This window comes from Akebia trifoliata, unplaced genomic scaffold (assembly GCF_017979445.1).
Source record: "Akebia trifoliata isolate Shusen 1 unplaced genomic scaffold, ASM1797944v1 Contig00519, whole genome shotgun sequence".
NCBI classification, from domain to species: domain Eukaryota; kingdom Viridiplantae; phylum Streptophyta; class Magnoliopsida; order Ranunculales; family Lardizabalaceae; genus Akebia; species Akebia trifoliata.
The window spans coordinates 16,157-37,959 of record NW_028237059.1 but is presented as its reverse complement, the minus strand read 5'-3'; the positions used below and the strand labels follow the sequence as shown (position 1 = coordinate 37,959).

The window sequence follows — 21,803 nt, the reverse complement described above, 5'->3', positions numbered from 1 at the left end:
TCTATTTATCAAAAATCAGTTTGTCATCTCATTTTAGTATCTTGAGGTAGATTGTGAAATTTTTTGTCGACAATCATATTGATGAACAAAACTCAAATAGATGATTTTTAGAGTATCAAATGTTATTTTAGTTTTGATTGGATATTTCTGATAAAATTTCAAATTCGTCGTTATCTTGTTGTCCGCCCATAAATGATGCTGATCAAGATGGTAGACCATATGTTCCATTTAGCATTGGTTATCTTCGATATTGTCCATTTTGCTATAGGGAGGAATTAAGATTCCCAAGATAAAATAAAGTTAGTCAAAATGATTTAAACATGCAAAACAAAGATCAATGGCTAACTCCGTGGAGAAAAAGCAATCTAGTGTGAGACAAATATTGAAATAGACATCGAAATTGCTGAAGTAACATTGAAGTTGACATCGATTCAGACATTGCTGATGTGGATGTGTCTATAGAACCATACAAACTTTTCATTGAGATAGTGAGAAACATCTATGGTTATGTGCAAACCAATGTCTCAAACGATGTCAATTTCAATTTTACTCCATCACGACTCATATAAAACATTTTCAACTAACTTAAAACAACGTTTAGTAAATTGTTGACTTTACTAACACCAATATTTAGGATAAAATAGAGATAAGTATGACCCAAGCCCCGCTCGTGAATGATTTCTTCTTAGTTTGAATCATTTTTCATATCGGTTGACACTAAATAATGATCAAGATAAGGTTATAGTTGGTATGGGTCTGTCTGAACCCCGATAACTATTAAAATAAATATATAAATTCATCATTCCATATATTGGACGTAGTGCAAAAGTACCCATCAATATTATCGTAGCCAATAAATGGGTCCCATAAGTAAAATCTGTCATACCAAACATAATCTTAATTGAGTGATTTTAACCATTAAATCAATGATTTCGTGTAGGATTTTAGGTGTTCTATTATTATCATTCACCTAAATAATTTGGATAGGATGGTTAAATCAATTAATTAAAATTTCATTTGAAGTACAAGACATCCCTTTGAAGGACCCCACCAGTGATGGCTACTTTATACAGACATTAATAAAAGGAAAAGAGACCCTTCACCTTAAATCCCAAATATTTGTTAGTAATTATGTTTAAACTCTTATCTCAAAGCAATGTTTCGATCATGAAAAGATATCAAAATTCTTAAATATTTCTTGAACATTTAGTATTTTGGATCAATTTTTTTTCAAAATATTTCATTAAAACATTTTGAAATAACACAAAACTTTAAATCTATGTAGAAGCATTAAAAAAATGCTTGAAACTGAAGCTCTTTCTTCCCAACATTGTCAAAGAGCATGTTCTGTACCCAATAATACTATGTGCAGAAAGCCCTACAAAGAGGAGAAAATAAGACTGACAAAGAACTTTCCTTTAAGACTTGAGAGGGAATAGCATCATGAAGCTTTCTCTTGGAACAACAGGACCAGACCATGTTTTAAAGGGCAATTTCATCATTTTACTCACAAGTGTGTTACATTCATGGTTTTAAAACTCGTCCGAGACCAAGACATATCGTCCGAGTTAATTCAGTATCAAAGTTGAATGAGACCAACTCACAAGTCACTTTTTTGACCGAGATTGAATACCTTAACTCAATTTTTTGATTTTTTGAATAAGACGTCTCAAACATATCGGAAAACTAGTCTGAGACGATTTGGTATCCAGCCTGGGCGAGATGAGACGGGAAACTGAGTTTTAAAACCATGGTTACATAAACTAGGACTCTCTTTGTGCTTGGTAGCATACATTTTTGCTATGCGCCTAATGTTCATAATCTTTTTCAATTAATTAATTTTCATTTTTATGGATCCCATGGCTCATCATGCATTAGAACTCCTAACCTTTTATTAATAGGGAAATTGTTAGCTCGACTTAACCTAATTTTTTAGCTTGGGTGAAGTATATATATCTCTATCGATATTTGATTTCATCTCAAGAATATCTATATCGATGATTTATCCAACATTTTAAAGGATATCCGTATCTGACTCACACCAAAATTTCAAGGGGATATCTAAGTCCAAAATGTACTTAATTTGGATAAAATAATTACAAATAATTTTGTCCAATTCTTAATAGGATAAAAAATGTATTTGTGCCCGAATAATTCGGGTAGAATGAATCGGATAGGTGGATATTATCTGGTCCGTTGCCAATCGTGAACTCTAGGTATAATTTCAAGAATCAATTAATGCTATCGAATGGGCAAGTGTTGAATTTTGTTTAAACCGTCAGAGTCAATCCTTTTCAAACCAGTTCAAATTGATTTTTTTTTCACTTAATTTTTTCATTTATAAATTTAATTATCTAAAATCTCAGTTTATATTAGTAGGGCATAGGTAATAACTTATAATATCTTAAAATTATTTAAATATACAGAAAACAAGGAAATCAAATCAAACCATTCAACACGTCAAAGAAAAATATCAATGGTTTTGTACACTGTCACATCAAGAGCGTCAATTTTTACGAGTCAGTTTATCATTAGTTGGATTCTTTTCAAAAGATTGGGATTGGTAGACTAATGAAGGCGAACTCATATATTCACACACAAGCTCAATTATGTATATGAGAGATCAAACAGTTAAGATATATCTTAAATATTCGTAATGTATTATCGAGATATACATTTTATCCCGAGGATCACATGTAGATAGGATTGGGATTGTGTGGCAACATATGAGTTCACTTTTCATTCCATAAGTCTAAACTACAGATCTTCGACTCTTTTTCGAAAAGTTTAACCGGTCTGAACCAAGTCTGGACCGGACCCGGTTTATATTGAAAACCAACTCGGATACCGATGGAACTTTTCCGAATAAGCCAAGGCTTAAAAGCAGGCCAGCTACTCGTTGTCTCATTGGCAACCACGTGGCAAATTTTTGGATCATTTTGCAAGCATAAAACTTCGGACAAAGCTTTGAAACAGCTTGCCAGATTCAAAATGATAAAGAAACTGTCTTCTTTATGTGACACGTGGCCAACTTAAAAAATATAAAAAAAAATTAAAAAAATGTTTTTTTAGTAAAATAAAAATTAAATAATCCATATATTTAAGAAGAACCTAAATTCTCACTTACTCAACACGTATTCCTAACTGAAGTTGCAAACAATTATTTTTTAATTAAGTACTTTTTTATTTTATAAAAATAAGTTTATTAAGATTAAGAATTAATAAAAGTAAGTTGGATTTGATTTTAGGGCCACCTGTTATGTAAACGGGTAGTTTTCTTTAAATTTTGGAATGGGCACCTAAGGGTGGCAAATCTTTAGACGACCTGTGACTCGAAAATGACACAAAGTTGTCAGTTTAAGTTAAGCTAATCGTGTTCAGATTGGAATTGTGTCGATTCAACTAACTTGATTATTAAATGGGTCACATTCAAAATTAGGGGCATCAACCCATTTTTGCACATTTAATTTTGGTGTCATTATCGTGTCGTGTTGATCCAGTACAACTCAACTCTTATATATCTTATTAATGGTTGTAGTATTTTTTTTTAATTTTTTATGGTGGAACTTGATAAGTTCTATAGTACTTACTGGGTATTTTAGAAATTAATATCCTCATGTTAAAATGGTGATTTTAGATTTATACCCTTGTAAAACCTAAGATTAGATTTACCCTTCTTGATCGTAATTCATTGCATTTTCTTGATAATTAAAGGGGGAAATTTTGATTTTTTTTCAAAATGCTTTTCAAATACAAAAGTAAAAAAAAAAAAAATCAAAATTTTACTGTTAAGTCATCAAGAAAATCCAAGGTTGACTTATAGTCAAGGGGGTAAATCTAATCTTGCATTTTGCAATGGGTTAAACCTAATATCATAAATTTAAGAGGGGATGTTCCTAAAATACCCATACTTAATTTATATTAATAATAAGTTGATAGAGATGTGTTTGGTTGTAATCATGTTCATATTGGATTGTAACTAAGTCGTCTTCACAGGTTATGGGCGTCAACGTGAACATGACACAACTCAACATATTTACTAGACGAATTATATGGGCCGAGTCAAGTTACCTGTTTAATAAATAAGTCGGATTTGGATTTAAGATTTTGACATGATTAGTAAAAAGGTTAGATTTAAATTGTCTAAATTTTTAGAATACCCTTATCACGAATTTATTTGAATTAATTGAATTGAATCTCCACTAAATAATTACACTTTGTGACTATGGGAAAGACACCACGATGGATTGCAACCTTCGGATCAACTAATTATAATTTTTTGTTATAAAATGCTAAATCCAACGGTTACACATAAACAATCACACTGATGTTCTTGTCTAGTTGATTCAAAGAATAATCTAAATCTTCATTGGAAGAATATGCCATGTGGTGCGTTAATGAAATGGGGAGTTGGATAGCTAAGTAGCCCTTTTAAGTAGGGGAAACTTACTCGTGGTTTTACTTGTAAAAAATAAAAGTTATAGGGGTAAAACAGTCAACTTCAATCTTTAAAGAACAGAATCTGATCCATCAGTATTTCTCCATATCTTCCCAGGTCTCTCTCACCAATTGCAAATCATCTCTCTCTCTCTCTCTCTCTCTGAGACAAAGAAGCAATGTTAGATCAAGGAAACGATTTGATTCCACCTTCATCTCCAACTAATTCATCAATATCTTCCTCAGATCTTGATACAGAGGTAAGAATCCCCTTAAAAAAATGTCATTTTTTTTTATTTTAATTTTTTATTTCAAATTGATTTGATTTGATTTTCTTTTTATTACAGTCGACTGGATCATTTTTCCATGACAGAAGCACGACTTTAGGGACACTAATGGGAGTTACCTTCCCACAAATATCATTTAGGGTTCCATCTCAACGAGAAACGAACGCCGTTACCAGTGTTAGTAATGGTGGCGCCGTTAACGTTAACGGTGGTGGAAGGAAAAACCAGAAGGCGAGGAAGAAGGTTGTGGTGGTTGGTGCGGCCGCGGATAGGCGACGGAGGTGGTGGAAGCTTTGTAGAGACGATGTGACCATGCCTGCATCGTTGGGTGAGTATCTCGAGGTTGAGAGGAGATTTGGGGATGGGGTATTTTACAGTGCAGCTGCGGAGCTTGAAGGTATGGTGCATCCAAGTGGGAATGGGAATGGGAATGGGAATGGGAATGGAAATGGACGGCTGTTGTTTGCTGATGGACGAGTACTTCCTCCGACTGAGACGGAGTTGGGCGCAACTGATGATGATGGGGGTTTGTGTAGATTTCCAGTCTTGCTAACTGGGATCTGTAGCGGTGGTGGAGGAAATTAGTTTTTTTTTCTTATAAAAATATTTTTTTCTTTTAATTGAAAAGGAGAATGATGTTTTATTAAGAGTCCGACTAGCCTTACTAAGTGAGAAAAAAAAGAAAAGGCCTTACTAAGCCTTATCCACGTCAAAAGGCCTCGAGATTCGTAAACACGTCATTAAATTCGAAGTCTTTTTTGACGGTGGATGAGGCTTAGTGAAGCCCTTTTTCCTGACTATCTTAGCAAGGAAAGGGTTTCTCTTTTATTAATTAATTAAAGAAATTCAAACTTTTTGAACCAACCAATCTCGTGAGGCATCTTCTCTTTACAAAAGTCAAATAAGCGACCATAGTTGTTTTTTTTTTTTTCTAATAGAGAGATGCTATTAGCACCACTACTTTTACTTATTACACCTCAATTCAAAACAAAGATAATAAGTGAATGGTAGAGAATACGAAAAAGTTGGGGTGCCAATAGAAGTTATTATTACTTTCTTTTTGAGCTTAATCATAATCGTAAACAACTATTGAAATCGTTTGAATGTTTTGTAATGTTGAGATTATAATTTGAGGAGAGTTTTGTATTGTTTGAAGAGTGTGTTTTAATCTTTAATTGGTATGTGATAAATTATTTAATGAATTGGGTGTAATAAGTAAAAATTAGAGTGCCAATAGCAGCTATTTCTTCTTCCCCCCCCCCCCCCCCCCCCCCCCAATTGGTAGGTCTAAGACCATCTTCAGCCTTAACTCATATCCATCCTCAAAATTCAAATTTGAGTGAAACAGGGTAAAAGGAGAGTACTTTTTATCAAATGAAGCTTTTACTTAAATTTACCATTGAGCCACCCCCTTGGGGTTGGATATAAAAATTACATTACCTCTAAGAAAGTAAATCAATTTTACTTAATTAAATCGTACTTTTAAAAAGGAGATCATGTGATTCGCTATTGTTCATATTTGTTGCATTGAATTGTCATTACTATAGCTTGTAAGGAATTTTTTTTGTCAATCAAACATTTCTAGATCCACTACACTACCAATTCACCCAAAATCGATAGCATCCGTGTGGTACTTGTAGAAAGAACTTTGATGCTTAAATCATTAAAATCACATTTATAAAAAGAAAAAAAAAGAAAGAGAGAGAGAATTGCTTTAAGGACCTTAGTGGAGGGATTTCTTTCTAATTAGTTCCTAAGTTTTAGGGTGTTTTTTTTTTACTAGTCTATTTAGTTTAACTTTTCCAACATCCCACTCAAGTTTCGAAGACTCCATTCCGACGAAAAGTATTTGAGAAGAAAGAAGAAGACATTTTAAAGTATTTTGAAGATGTATGTGAAAAGTTAGATGTTTTTCAATTTGTTTTGCTTTGTTTTTGAATGAAAATTAATGAAAAGAATGGTTCTTTTAACCCCGAGGGGTTGGCTCAATGGCAATTTCGAACCGATAAATAGTTAATACCCGTAGGTTGTGAATTCGATACCCAATATGAGGGTTAATTCCTTAGGGGTCACCCGAGGGTGCACCCTCACTTACTTGGCGTGTGTGATGTGTGGGTGTTGCACGTGCCCCGGGACTAGTCCTTGAACAAGACCATGGTCTATGGATTGGAAGCCTATATACGAGCTCGGTCCGTTCTCTACAGGGATACCCGATTTAAAAAAAAAAAAAACATAACACAAATTGTTATGTCAAGTTTTTAGTTATTTTTTCATGTATTTTAGTTGGAAAAACTCGAAAAATAAAAATGAGTGGATTTTACCAGTGTCGAATTCACCATTTTTTATTGTAGACTTTACATTTTTATTGTGTTTGATGTTTTTTAAAAATTGTTGAATTCAACAATAAAAAATGTCAAACTCGATAATAAATAAAAGTGGTAAACTCGACACAGTGTAAATTTTTTGAAATCTCAACTTTGTTATTCATTTTTTGTTATAATCATCAAAAAAAAAAAAAAATCTATATGTTTGAAATTAAAAATATATGATTTTCGTTCATCATCCACGATAAAAAATTGTTGGAAGTGATTGCAGTTGCCATTGAAAAACTCAATTATGTGAAGAAGATGAGAAAAATGGTAGTTTTCTCCTTGATTTCCAAGTTTTCTCGTTCGTCCATATCTTTAGAGAGGCAAATCGGGTTGCTGACCCTCTTGCTTCTTACCAAGACTCTTTGGGGTGTAGTATTTTTTATGATAATGTTCCCCCTAGCTTCCTTTCGTATGTCGTTGCTCAGGATGCTTCGGGTGTTCTTGTTTTGCATTTGTAGATGGTTTGGGCAGTGGTCTGGGTCAGCCCCTATTGACCTTAAAAAAATGTGAGATGAGGTTGAGGGACCATTAAGAAATAAAAAGTATATTAAATGGATCATTAAGTTACCACCCAAAACTTAGGGACTATTTAGAAAGAAATCCCTCTATTAGGGTATTTTATGTGATTTTTCCTAAAAGAAAAAGAGGCTTGAGACAAAACATAGTATGGATTTGAAGAACTTTCAATGACTGCACTTCTTGATTCGAATGTTAGAAATTTTCTATCTAATTTTCATTTATTTACCTAAAAGTAATTTATTTGTTTATGATTTATTTTAAAATTTCTAAAAGTTTGAAATTAAAAAAAGATTTGTTTAAAAGTAATTGAACCATTAAACTACATTTGTACCTTTCTAAATTTTAAATATTTTGGAGGGAATTCAAATTCTTTGAAAAAGTTTACTATTGTCGAGACTTAACTTTACACTTACATTTTTTTAGTCCCACATGGCATAAGAGTAAGATTCATCTCAAACTTATAAAGGACTCATCACTTATAATATTTATTATTTTAATAGAAATACTTTGTTGTATGTAGCGGTGGCTCGTCGTCACGTTCGCATTCACGCACGAGCAAGCTCGAGAGACGTGCGAAAGGACGATTGGGCATTTAGGGTGCATTGGACGCTTTAGAGGCACGCTTTGCACTTCACACATACGCATCGTCATGAGAAGCATTGAGAAGCTCTTTCCTATTTGCTAAGTGTACCATCAAGGTTTGATATTGATCGTTGGATAGATGATCAAGATGATTGGTGGCTCAAAGTGGTCGAGACTGCTGGTCAACATGGTTTGACCACGTAATCAATTGTCAATAGGTATGACCATGAGTCAAATAGAGTTGATTGTGAGTCAACAAGGTTTATGCAATTGTTGATGTCTATTTCAAAAGGGCGTGATTATTTAACAGGAACCCTTAACAGTGGTGGAGCATATTCAAAGAGACTCAATCACTCTTTAAATTTATATTTTAAAACTCTTTTATGAACATTAAAAAATCACAGATTTGTTGTAATTTTAAAATTTCTCTCTCCCTATCTCTCTTTCTCCTCATCTTGGGCATATATCTTAGTATTCAGATATCTTTCTATTAGTGAAAAAATAGTGGGAGATAACAGAAAGACTAGGTTTCGTTGTATCCTAGGAACATATTTGTTAGAGCCTTTTATTATTATTATTTTTTTGCATTCTTGGTTTAATTTTGGAAAGGGGCAAATAATGTTTGAAAGCATAGTTACAACTTGATTTGAAGAATAATCAATTTTCTTTTATTGCTGCCATACAATTTTTTCTAATAATTTTAAACGTTATTTTTCAAATGAAAACATCAATAGCATCAATCTAAATGATAAATCAAGACTTGGTAAGGCTAGAACTATTCAGTGGATCGAAATTTACTTGTTGGTAACAAAAGGTGTTATTCTTTCTTACAACATTCAATGTTGTGTACATTCTTGACAAAGATCTACTTATCTTCACTAAATCCAAAAGAAACATTTGTTATAGTTGAAGAACGCAAGAAGAAGAAAAATGACGAATTTATATACAAAGATCACATTCTGAATGCACTGAACGATGTCATGTACAACATTTACACTAATATCCCTTCGGCTAAGGAAATCTGGTACGTTTTAGATGAAAAATATCGGGTTGAAGAATTTGGTAATCAAACTTTCTTAATTGATAATTTTATGGAATTTAAGATGAAGAACGATTAGTCTATTCTTCCTCAAGTCTATGAATTACAATTTGTCATTAGTCAACTTAAATCTACTGGTATTAATCTTCAAGAGGAATTTCAAGTGGGTTCGATTATTGCTAAATTACATTCGTCTTGGAATAACTATAAAAAGAAATAAAACATCAACAAGGTTTTGAACCATTATCTTTTGCTCAACTTCAACGTCATCTTAGAATCGAAGAAGAATCAAGACTTCGGGATTCAAAGGCTGATAAGGAAATTGATCCTAAAACATGTATGGTTGGGGGTGGTAATTCTAGAGCACCCAAATCAATTAAGGATTTGAAACCATATAAAAAGAAAAACCAATTCAAGAAGAAATCTAATCCCAAAAACAACCAGCACAAGACAAAAAATAAGGGTACTTGTTACAACTGTGAAAAACCTGGGCATTTCGCAAGAGATTGTCGGCTTCGAAAGCAACAACATCCATCTCAAGTGAATGCAACCGAGGAAAAGATCATAGCCATGATTACTGAAGTAAATTCAGTGATGAAAGATGAAGGTTGGTGGTTGGACACCAGTACAACTGTTTATGTTTCCAAAGATAAAAATGCATTTACTTCTTATGAAGCGATAAATGAGATGGTAATCCAACTTGACACTTTAGTCATAGTAAATGCCGTTGGAATAAGAACTATAGATTTAAAATTCACTTCTGAAAAGGTGATCACTTTGACTAAAGTTCACCATGTACCTGATATGAACAAAAATCTTGTCTCAGGTAACATTTTGAATAAAAGTGGAATAAAAATGGTTTATAAATCTAACAAGTTAGTATTATTGAAAAATGGGGTGTTATTGAGAAAGTGCTATTCTTGTAATGGGATGGTTAAGTTAAATGTATCCGATGCAATGAATAAGAATTCTAGTTCTTCTGCTTACTTGATCGACTCATTGAATTTGTGGCATAGTAGATTAGGACATTAAAATTTTGCTTCTATTAAAAGCATGATTAATTTAAGACTTATCCCAAAATGTGATTTTTTGAATAGATTAGAAAAATGTGAAACTTGTGTTCAAGCCAAATTAGTTAGAAAACCATTTTCTAGTGTTGTTAGAAACACATAAATTCATAGATTAATTCACACTGGTGTATGTGACTTAAAAAATTCTACTGTTACTCGAGGAGGAAAGAAATATTTTATAACTTTTATTGATGATTTTTTTAGATATACATATGTCTATTTGTTAAGAACTAAGGAAGATGCTTTTGAAAAATTTAAGATTTTTAAGTGGAAGTTGAAAACCAATCAAATAAATTTATTAAGATTATAAGGAGCGATAGGGGTGGAGAATACCTTTAAGGTCTTTTTGATGAATTTTGTGAGAATCATGGTATTATTAACCAAATTCCAGCCCCTTGTACTCCTCAACAAAATGGTTTAGCAGAAAGAAAAAATAGAACTCTAGAAGAAATGTTAAATGCTATGCTTATAAATTCTAGTTTACCTTATAATTTATGGGGGGAAGCTTTGCTTACTTCATGTTATATTTTAAATTGAGTTCCATTTAAGAAAAGTAACAAAACTCCTTTTGAAATTTGATTTAACATAAAACTAATTAAGATATTTTAAAATGTGGGGGTGTCTTACTTATGTTAGAATTCCTGATATTAAAAGACCTAAGTTGGGACCTAAAGCAACTAAATGTATTTTTATTGGCTATGCACAACATAGTAAAGCATATAGATTTCTAGATTTAAATTTTAATGTAATTATAAAATCTAGAGATGTTGAATTTTTTGAGAATATTCTTTATATAGATCATAAAATTATTGGTAATAATATGAGTAGTACTTTTAAAAATAAAAATTTGAAACTGAATTTATTGATGAACCTAAAGAATTTGTTGATGATTCAATAGAATCCATTGAACCTAGGAGAAGTAAAAGAATTAAGAAGGAAACTTCTTTTAGTCCTGATTTTTATGTGTATTTAGTTGTAGGCAAAGAGACGAAATAAATATAAAATATTATCCTGTTTTTAATGTTGAAGGTGATCCCACATCTTTTAATGATGCCTTGTCATCTATCTGTAGACACCCCATTTTTGCACTCGCCCGATTAATCAACTCGTCAATCCGATTGCAATGATTCCCAATGATGGATGTGTATTCCATTGCTTTATTTTGTTACCAGATATGTTTCAGAAATCCGGATGAGGTATCTCGAACTGACAAAACCTTAGAAACCACGCTACGCTAGGAAAATACGATCCCAGAAACATAGAAATCATCATCTTGCAGACCAAAAAGAAACTTCACGATAAAAATCACTAAAAAATTACCAAATTACCAAAATACCCCTAACCTCAAAACAACCCTAGAGCCTACGTTACGCTTAGGAAAACCCATTCGAACACATAAAATGACAAATCGAAATCAAATAAATCATTTCACCAGTTTTAACAGAATTTGACAAAATTACGAAAATGCCCCTCATAAAGTTCACAATCATTTCACATAAAAATTTTCATAAATGACACAAACCAACATTCTCATTGAATTCCTTATGAAAAACCGATTCTAAAACATCCTAGAACATTAAAAACCGACTTGAAACTTGAAAAGTCCTCTCCGGGGGCAAAACGGTAATTTCACAATTTTCATAATTAAAAAATTTGAAATTAATAAATAAAACATTAAATAATTAAAGTGAAACATTAATGAAATTAATTTAAAAATTTGAACCTAAAAAATCGATCAATCGGACTTTCGGGTAAAATTGTTGAGGGTTCATGGGATATTTCTTTAAGGACCCCTCCATTTGGGGGTCCAAAGAATTAAAGATATTTTAGAGGAGGGTTCTCCAAAAATTAAAAGTAAATCAAGCAAGACTGAATTCAAGGTATTAAAGTCAATCAAGTGAGACTGAAGTCAAAATTAAAGTCAATTAAGCAAGACTAAAGTCAAGATATTAAAAGTCAATCAATTAAGACTAAAGTCAAAACATTAAAAGTCAATCAAATAAGACCAAAAGTCATAATAGAATTATAATTGATTAATAACTCTATCTAATAGAGTTCTAACATAAAAACAATTCTACCTAAAACAATTCTAATTAAAATACAATTCTACCTAAAATAAGTCTAACTAAAACACAACTCTAATTAAAAGATCTCTAATTAAACACTAACTCTATCCAAATTAACCCCTAAAAACATCTATAAATAGAGGTGCTCACACCCTATTTTCGTATCAAATAATAAATCCTAAGAGAAGTAGGTCTAGAAGCCCCTATAGCCTCCCATAAACCCTAGTTTTGGAGTCCCAACTCCTTACCTAACATCCCTCCTTCAATTTTAGCCTAGAAAACACCTAAAAGCCCTCCAAAAACACCCCCAAATCCGCAACAAACTTGAAGAGTTCAGATCCAAAAGCAAGGAGATACCTCGATCTTGGAGATCCGAAATCAAATCGGGAGACAGAACGAAGCAAGGAGTACGGTACAATGAGCTATTTTTGTCAGATCTGAGGGAACAAAATCCTTGCTATCGGAAAGGTATGAAATTTTTTATTTTTATTTTTATCTAGGTTTTTAGCAATGTGATATATTTGGAAAGTTAGTAGAGATCAGCTTTGGCCGGGCGGGATTGGTGCCTAACACCTTCCAACCCCGTAACGTGATCCCCGGACTCTTTTTCTCTTTCGTAGATTAGTTTGCCTTTTTTAGAGTCAGTTTGGTTCCTAGACCACAATAACTAGGTGGCGACTCCCAAACCTCAAGGGTCAAAAGCGGATCCGCGTACCCCGCGGATCGAGGGCCCTTTCAGTGGCGACTCCGCTGGGGACTATTGAGGATCAAACTTGAAAAACCCCAAGTATGAGAGCATTGCCAAGATGACCTAGTTTTTTATTATTATTTAGTTGGATTTATTTTATTTATTTTTTCTGTTTATTTATTTTTTGTCTTGATTATAGATGATTTTGGGTATTGCATTTTTTTTTCCAATTAAGGATCACTTTTTGATGACCCCTAAATAGTGAAAGATTCAAACTGACCTATGAAAATGATGGAATGATGAAGGTTGGACAGAAATATTAAAACGTTTTTAGAGAATATTCTAGCGAGATTTAAGTCTGGGAGCCTTTTAATAAAACATAGATCTCGTCGAGTAGATTAATTTAGAATCTGAGTTCACTCAATTTCATTATCGGAAGCCTTAGATATCATCAATGCAAGTTCAATCTATAAATCTAGAATTATTTCTGAATGAAAGTTGGGACAGCAATGTTAAAACTTTTTTAGAGAATATTCTAGTAAGAATTAAGTCTGGGAGCCTTTTAATAAAACATAGATCTCGTCGAGTAGATTGATTTAGAATCTGAGTTCACTCAATTTCGTTATCGGAAGCCTTAGATATCATCGATGCAAGTTCAATCTGTAAATCTGAAATTATTTCTGAATGAAAGTTGGGACAGCAATGTTAAAACTTTTTTACAGAACATTTTAATGAGAATTAAGTCTAGAAACCTTTAATAAAACATAGATCTCATCGAATAGATTAATTTAGAACTTGAGTTCACTCAATTTCGTTATCGGAAGCCTTAGATATCATCGATGCAAGTTCAATCTGTAAATCTGGAATTATTTCTGAATGAAAGTTGGGACAGCAACGTTAAAACGTTTTTACAGAATATTCTGGTGAGAACTAAGTTTGGACACCTATTAATAAAATGTAGATCTCATCGAGTAGATTAATTTAGAACTTGAGTTCACTCGATTTCATTATCGGGAGCCTTAGATATCATCGATGCAAGTTCAGATTGTATTTTCCTAATTCACAGAAAATCTGAATTTATCTAATGTTGGCACAATTAATGTTCTTGAGAGTGAGCTCATCTCAACCATTGTCATTCTATCATCAATGTAACACCTATTGGAATCTCGATTTATTTTGGATCACCCAAAAGTGATCATTGATTGGACCTTAAAAATTATAAAAATTATGCCTATTGCAATGTTTGTTTGATCATTATCGTATGCCATATTTATGGATTAATTTACCATGATCTTGCTTGAAATACATGATTGATGTTGATCGTAATGTTAATGTGCTTATGTGATGGGAATAATGTGATCTTAATTGAATATTCATATGATTTAATGATTTTGATTTTGATTAAATGTATGATTGGTTTGATTGGATCCATGGGCCCATTTGTTTGAAAAAGGTCCCGGGCACACCCCATCCTGTTTTGCACACACCACATGCACGTTTACTGTTTTGAGCACTTATACGTCCCATTTAGCCAACGTGGCACTAGTGTGTGGTCCGGTCTCTTCGGAGATGCGACGTCATTCATGAAACCCACAACTCCAGTCACGTACCTTAGGGTATATCAAACTGGGGGCATTAATACCGTCTGATCAGGTGATTCTGAGAGATATATTGATGCACCCAGGCTGGGGCAACCTGAGCCTTTGTCCTATTGTAAGCCACACAGTCACATGTCCTTATTGCCAACGTAGTACTAGTACGTGGTCGGTCCCCTCGTGGGATGCCAAACCATTTATGAAAGCTACAACTCTTGACTCGTACCCGTAGGTATAAAAGGTAATCTAAGTATATCAATTGCACTTCTTGGTCAAAATCGGTGCCTAAGCAAGATCTTGCTCCACTGTACCCTACTGTACGAGGGGGATAGACTACGTCTATTCTAGACGAGAGGTATTTAAGTGGGCCCTTGCTCAGCATTGTGCGCCACCTCTCAACTGGAGATCAAACTGGCTGTTTTTGGCTTCAGAGAAGTGAGTTGAGGTTTTAGATTATCACCTATACGGTATATCAAACAAGGTCACCACGTATCGAGAGGTATATAGGTGTGCTTGGGCAAGGGTGACCAGATAAAAATGCATTGCACGTAGTAAGCTTAGAGTCTAGAAACCTTCCCCGTAGGTCACGACTCGAACTTATCGTGGGTGTTCCCGGGTTGTTTATTGAATGGAGCCTGTTGATTGATGAATGTAGGTGAATAATGGAATGATGAGATCAAAATGCATGTGAATGTATGTGAATGATGAGATAAGGAATGTATGGTTATCCTCAAGGATAAAAAATTTTGTTTTAAAAATTAAAATGGGCGCACCAACCCAAAAAAAAAATCCATCTCTTGCAAATGACCCAGCCTAACTCGATCCAACAATCCTGATGGACCGGGCCATTTAAATCGAAATAGAAATCAAATTTTCAAAGAAGAAAAATAGTTTACAAAGGCAAAATATTTCCTAGAAAAAAATGTTTTCTAAAAGAAGTGTTTTCCAGAAAAAGTGTTATTCTCTAGAAAAAATGTTTTCTAAGAAAAAGCTTTTTCCAAAAAATATTTTTCATAAGAACAAGATTTTCCAAGAGAAAATGATTTCCAAATAAAAAACTATTTTTCAGAGAAAAAATATTTTTCAGAAGAAAATATTTTCCAAAAGAAAAGGAAATGATTTACAAAAGATCTATTGTTGCATGAAATTTTTTTGAAATATGCTTTTTACCAAAAATCTATTTTTTGCATGGACCTTATAAAATTATCAAAATATGTTTTTCTAAAAAGAAAATGATTGCAAAAAATAATCAGTATTGTGAAAATTGTTATTCAATAAAAACATTATTTTCAAGACTGCAATAAAATTATTATTTTTGAATAATCATTGAATGGATGAATTGTTTAACGGATTGGTGCACAAAATTCTATAAAATCTCCGGGTTCATTTAAAATGTTATCAAGGGGGTGACACTGAAATTAGTTAAATTCACCTTCAAAGTGGTTTTAAGGGTTATCATTGTATCTAAGCTCAATCGTCTATCGTCTAGCTAGGGTTGTAAATCCGGTCAGTTAGAGTAAACGTCAATATCAAATCAACAGTCAGAAATGACTTTAAAATTTCTCAACATCGTCTAGTTGTTCTTTGAAGATCATAGTGCTTCAATCCTACCGGTTATAAGCAATATCTCAGTCCTCAGTCCTAATCAAGCCCGTTTTGGGTAGTCTTGAGTTTTCATGGGTCATTTGGGTTAGCTCAAGTCCTTTTTTCTAGCAAGGTCATGTCTTCCTTAGATTGAGTCTACTCTTTCTTATTGAGTCAAGTTAGTTCGTCGAGTTTATAGAGGCATCTGTCGCCCCTTCTGAATTGATTGTACAAAAGAAATTTTTGAATACCTCGAGCACATTAACGAATTAACTAATAATTTGATAGATTTCGTTTCTGAACAAGAAGATAAGAGTCGGGCTCAAGAAAGCAAAGGTCATTGACCTTGAAACAAAAAGTAATTCCTAAAGAGATTCAAATAGAAACCATCTTATATCTAGAAGAACACAAGGGGATAATTAATTTTCTCAGAAATTTCAAAAGACTTGTTCGTGTGATCATATGAGGGTATGTTAGGTACAAGCTTGAGTGTTGTTCAACATGGACTAGATACTCGTGTATATCAATGGAATTAAAGAAGATGTTATAAAATGTATCAGTGCTATCCTCACTACATCTTAAGTTGCAAATCATATATTATCAGTCGATATGGGGATACCTTTTGAATTGATATTTGACAATGGGTCGTACTTCAAAACATAAATCACTACTCTGTGTTTAAAGTTAAAGATTCGGAATCACAAATCATCCCCCTACCGTCCTCAAATTAATGGAACGGTTGAAGAAGTTAATAAGAGTCTCAAGACTATCCTTAGAAAGATGTGTCAATCACATCGAGATTGGTCAGAAAAACTGCCATTTGCGCTATGGACATATCGAACCTCAATTCGATCCTCCACCGGAGCTACTCCTTACTCCTTAATGTATGGCATGGAAGCAGTCTTGCCAGTTGAGATGGAGATTCCATCTCTCAGGATTTTGTTAGAAAGTCAGTTGTCAGAAGCAGACTGGGTTCGCCAAGGGTACGAAGAGTTGAATTTGATCGAGGAAAAACAACTAAGAGCGTTGTATCATGTGCAAGCTTATCTAAGAAGAGTCACCCGTGCATTTGACAAAAAGGTCAAAGCTCGTCATTTACAAGTCAAGGATTTAACTATCAGACTTCAAAGAAAATTGAGTACTCCTCCTCGACCATAGGAGGAAGTCTGAACTTAATTGGAGAAATTCATCTATCAGCAAGAAAATACTACTTTGGAAAACCATCAGATTTCAAAGGAAATCGAGCACCTATCTTTGACCCTAGAGAGAATTTCGAACCTAATTGGTGAGATCCGTTCATCGTCAAGGAAATATTACTAGGAAAAGCTGTCAGCCTTCAAGATCATGATGGAATCGAATTACCAGAACCAACCAACCTTGACCAAATCAAACGGTACTACATTTAAGGAGGCCATCTTTGGCCGAATCAATCCTCATATTACCCAGTTACCCAGTCCAACATATCCTTTTTCCAACCCCTTTGCAATCTTTTTCAAAAAGAAAAATTATGCTTTTTTCTTTCTTAGCCCGATCACCTAACCTAGGGGAGGGAAGTTTCGAACTACGTTTTGGTCTGATCCCAAAATTCTGGGGTACGTAGGCAACCTGAGAAGTTACTTCAGGCCCGATCACATAAAAAATAAAAATAAATAAAAGTAGATTCCCCGACAAAGAAATAATCAAAAAAAAAAAATTCAAAAGAAAAAATTGTCAAAGTGGGGAAGAAAATTCAAGAAAAAAGAAAATAATTTAAAAGCAAATGCCACACAAGGGGCATTTGGGTTTTTGAGCCTCAAGATTCCTTTCTTTTTATACCCAGTCCTAAGCCTACCTATAAAAGTCCTCCTAAGTACCGCGTGAAAAGTCAATGAAGATAGCAAAACATGATCAGACAGTAACTCTAGAAGTTCAGAGAAGAAAAAGATAAGAAAAAAAGCCTGCTAAGTTGAAAACTCGAAAAGGGCGGCTTAGGCAAAAATTAAGGTAAGCTCGTAAGGTTGAAAATCTGAAAGGACGACCTTGGCAACAATGAGAGCAAAGAAAAAAGAAAAAATTGTAAGCTCGCTACATCGAAAACCTAAAAAGGCGATCTAGGCAAAAGCTAGAGCATGCTCGCTAGATTGAAAACCTGAATAGGCAATCTAGGCAAAACTTATAGCTATCAAAAAAAAAAAGAAAATCTCTGTTGAGTTGAGAAGCTGAAAAGGTAGCCCGTGCCGAAATATCAGAAGTCCGAATAATCAAGTTTCAATACCCAGGTTGAACCAAATATAGATTCAGTGGATACAAGTATCTTGTCTATGATTGATCTGAAGAGTTTCATGTCCCTAAGTGAACCGACAGGGAGAAAGAACAAATTCTATGATGAATTTCAGAAAGAAATATTTTGTTCCAATTTCTTTGAGCCTGACTCAAAATCTTCAATATAAAAAGTCAAAATTAAAAGTTAAACCTTTATTGTGCTTACGGTAATCAAGGATTTCAAACTTTCATAATAAGGGCACTTCCTTTTTCTAAAGAGTACAGTTTCCCCCCTTCCACTAGGGGCATTTATTTTCAAATTATATTCAATTATCCCCAGTGCAATGTTCCTTGTCAAACTAGGGGCATTTTTGCTCTGATACCTGGTCAATTTCAACCCCAAAGGATAAGGTTAACTTTGAATTAAAGGTTACCCTCTTGATAGCAATTTTGAAAACTCCTTAGATTCAAAGAGAGTTAAAATGTTTACCGGACCTTCATAAAATTCAACTTTTTATTTAAAAAAAAAAATTCAAATGCGAGGTTAATCCCTTGTTTGTTTCCTCAAAAATTAGTTCATTACTTTTTCACCCTGGGCAGGTAGAGTAGGACTTCTAAAAAATTAGTTCATTACTCTTTCATTACGAGTAGGTAGAGTAGAACTTCCTAAAAAATTAGTTCATTACTCTTTCACTACGAGTAGGTAGAGTAGAACTTCCAAAAAAAAGCTTAGTTCATTACTCTTTCACTCCGAGTAGGTAGAGTAGAACTTCCAAAAAAAAAAAATTAGTTCATTACTCTTTCACTCCGGGTAGGTAGAGTAGAACTTCCCAAAAAAAATTTAGTTCATTACTCTTTCACTCCGAGTAGGTAGAGTAGAACTTTCCAAAAAAAAAAATTAGTTCATTACTCTTTCACCCTGGGCAGGTAGAGTAGGACTCCTAAAAAATTAGTTCATTACTCTTTCACTCCGAGTAGGTAGAGTAGAACTTCCCAAAAAAAATTAGTTCATTACTCTTTCACTCCGAGTAGGTAGAGTAGAACTTCCAAAAAAAAAAATAGTTCATTATTCTTTCACTCCGGATAGGTAGAGTAGAACTTCCCAAAAAAAAAAATTTAGTTCATTACTCTTTCACTCCGAGTAGGTAGAGTAGAACTTTCCAAAAAAAAAAATTAGTTCATTACTTTTTCACCCTGGGCAGGTAGAGTAGGACTCCTAAAAAATTAGTTCATTACTCTTTCACTCCGAGTAGGTAGAGTAGAACTTTCCAAAAAAAATTAGTTCATTACTCTTTCACCCTGGGCAGGTAGAGTAGGACTTCTAAAAAGCTTAGTTTATTACTCTTTCACTCCGAGTAGGTAGAGTAGAACTTTCAAAAAAAAAAAAATAGTTCATTACTCTTTCACTCCGGGTAGGTAGAGTAGAACTTCCCAAAAAATTTTTAATGCATTACTCTTTCATTCTGAGTAGGTAGAATAAGACTCTAAAAAAAAATATAAATTCATTACTCTTTCACCTAGAGTAGGTAGAGTATGACATTTAACTTTCTCCCAACTTTTGCTCAGATTTGTCTCAAATATCATTCAAATTTTCTCGAGTTTTGTTTTACTCAGATTTTACTCAATTTCACACAGTGCACACACTTGCACATTTGTTCATTAGTCAAGGCGAATTTTCTAAAATTTAAGGATCTGACACCGTCAGTTAGAGTTTGCGCTCAAGGACCTGACAACCTTTTAATTCGGGGAGAGCTTGACCCTCAAGGATCCGAACACCCTGACGAATTGCTGAATCAGGCTGCAAAATGAACTTTCACTAGCTTTAACATTCGGATGTCGCACTATCTACCAAAATAGATTTGCTATCTAGTTTGCTTCAACCCTCTGCCAAAGAGGGGCATCTGTAGACACCCCATTTTTGCACTCGCCCGATTAATCAACTAGTCAATCCGATTGCAATGATTCCCAATGATGGATGTGTATTCCATTGCTTTATTTTGTTACCAGATATGTTTCAGAAATCCGGATGAGGTATCTCGAACTGACAAAACCTTAGAAACCACGCTACGCTAGGAAAATACGATCCCAGAAACATAGAAATCATCATCTTGCAGACCAAAAAGAAACTTCACGATAAAAATCACTAAAAAATTACCAAATTACCAAAATACCCCTAACCTCAAAACAACCCTAGAGCCTACGTTACGCTTAGGAAAACCCATTCGAACACATAAAATGACAAATCGAAATCAAATAAATCATTTCACCAGTTTTAACAGAATTTGACAAAATTACGAAAATGCCCCTCATAAAGTTCACAATCATTTCACATAAAATTTTCATAAATGACACAAACCAACATTCTCATTGAATTCCTTATGAAAAACCGATTCTAAAACATCCTAGAACATTAAAAACCGACTTGAAACTTGAAAAGTCCTCTCCGGGGGCAAAACGGTAATTTCACAATTTTCATAATTAAAAAATTTGAAATTAATAAATAAAATATTAAATAATTAAAGTGAAACATTAATGAAATTAATTTAAAAATTTGAACCTAAAAAATCGATCAATCGGACTTTCGGGTAAAATTGTTGAGGGTTCATGGGATATTTCTTTAAGGACCCCTCCATTTGGGGGTCCAAAGAATTAAAGATATTTTAGAGGAGGGTTCTCCAAAAATTAAAAGTAAATCAAGCAAGACTGAATTCAAGGTATTAAAGTCAATCAAGTGAGACTGAAGTCAAAATTAAAGTCAATTAAGCAAGACTAAAGTCAAGATATTAAAAGTCAATCAATTAAGACTAAAGTCAAAACATTAAAAGTCAATCAAATAAGACCAAAAGTCATAATAGAATTATAATTGATTAATAACTCTATCTAATAGAGTTCTAACATAAAAACAATTCTACCTAAAACAATTCTAATTAAAACACAATTCTACCTAAACTAAGTCTAACTAAAACACAACTCTAATTAAAAGATCTCTAATTAAACACTAACTCTATCCAAATTAACCCCTAAAAACATCTATAAATAGAGGTGTTCACACCCTATTTTCGTATCAAATAATAAACCCTTAGAGAAGTAGGTCTAGAAGCCCCCATAACCTCCCATAAACCTAGTTTTGGAGTCCCAACTCCTTACCTAACATCCCTCCTTCAATTTTAGCCTAGAAAACACCTAAAAGTCCTCCAAAAACACCCTCAAATCCGCAACAAACTTGAAGAGTTCAGATCCAAAAGCAAGGAGATACCTCGATCTTGAAGATCCGAAATCAAATCCGGAGACAGAACGAAGCAAGGAGTACGGTATAAAGAGCT

At 33.5% G+C, this 21,803-nt stretch overlaps 1 protein-coding gene across 1 annotated transcript; it reads left to right on the top strand.

Moving 5' to 3' along the window:
- Window positions 1–4,545: 4,545 nt before the first annotated feature.
- Window positions 4,546–5,838, top strand: LOC147381392 (uncharacterized protein At3g17950-like). The gene is made up of 2 exons (XM_086430479.1): window positions 4,546–4,697; window positions 4,785–5,838. Exons 1-2 carry the CDS (start codon window positions 4,617–4,619, stop codon window positions 5,307–5,309), a joined length of 606 nt encoding a protein of 201 aa, XP_086286605.1. The 5' UTR covers window positions 4,546–4,616; the 3' UTR covers window positions 5,310–5,838.
- Window positions 5,839–21,803: the final 15,965 nt, after the last annotated feature.

What these genes read in the sequence shown, in the direction of transcription:
- LOC147381392 (XM_086430479.1), top strand. Translation starts at nt 4,617, where the DNA reads ATGTTAGATCAAGGAAACGATTTGATTCCACCTTCATCTCCAACTAAT. An exon ending in CCTCAGATCTTGATACAGAG is followed by an intron (nt 4,698 to 4,784) that starts GTAAGAATCCCC and finishes TTTTTATTACAG; the next exon opens with TCGACTGGATCATTTTTCCA.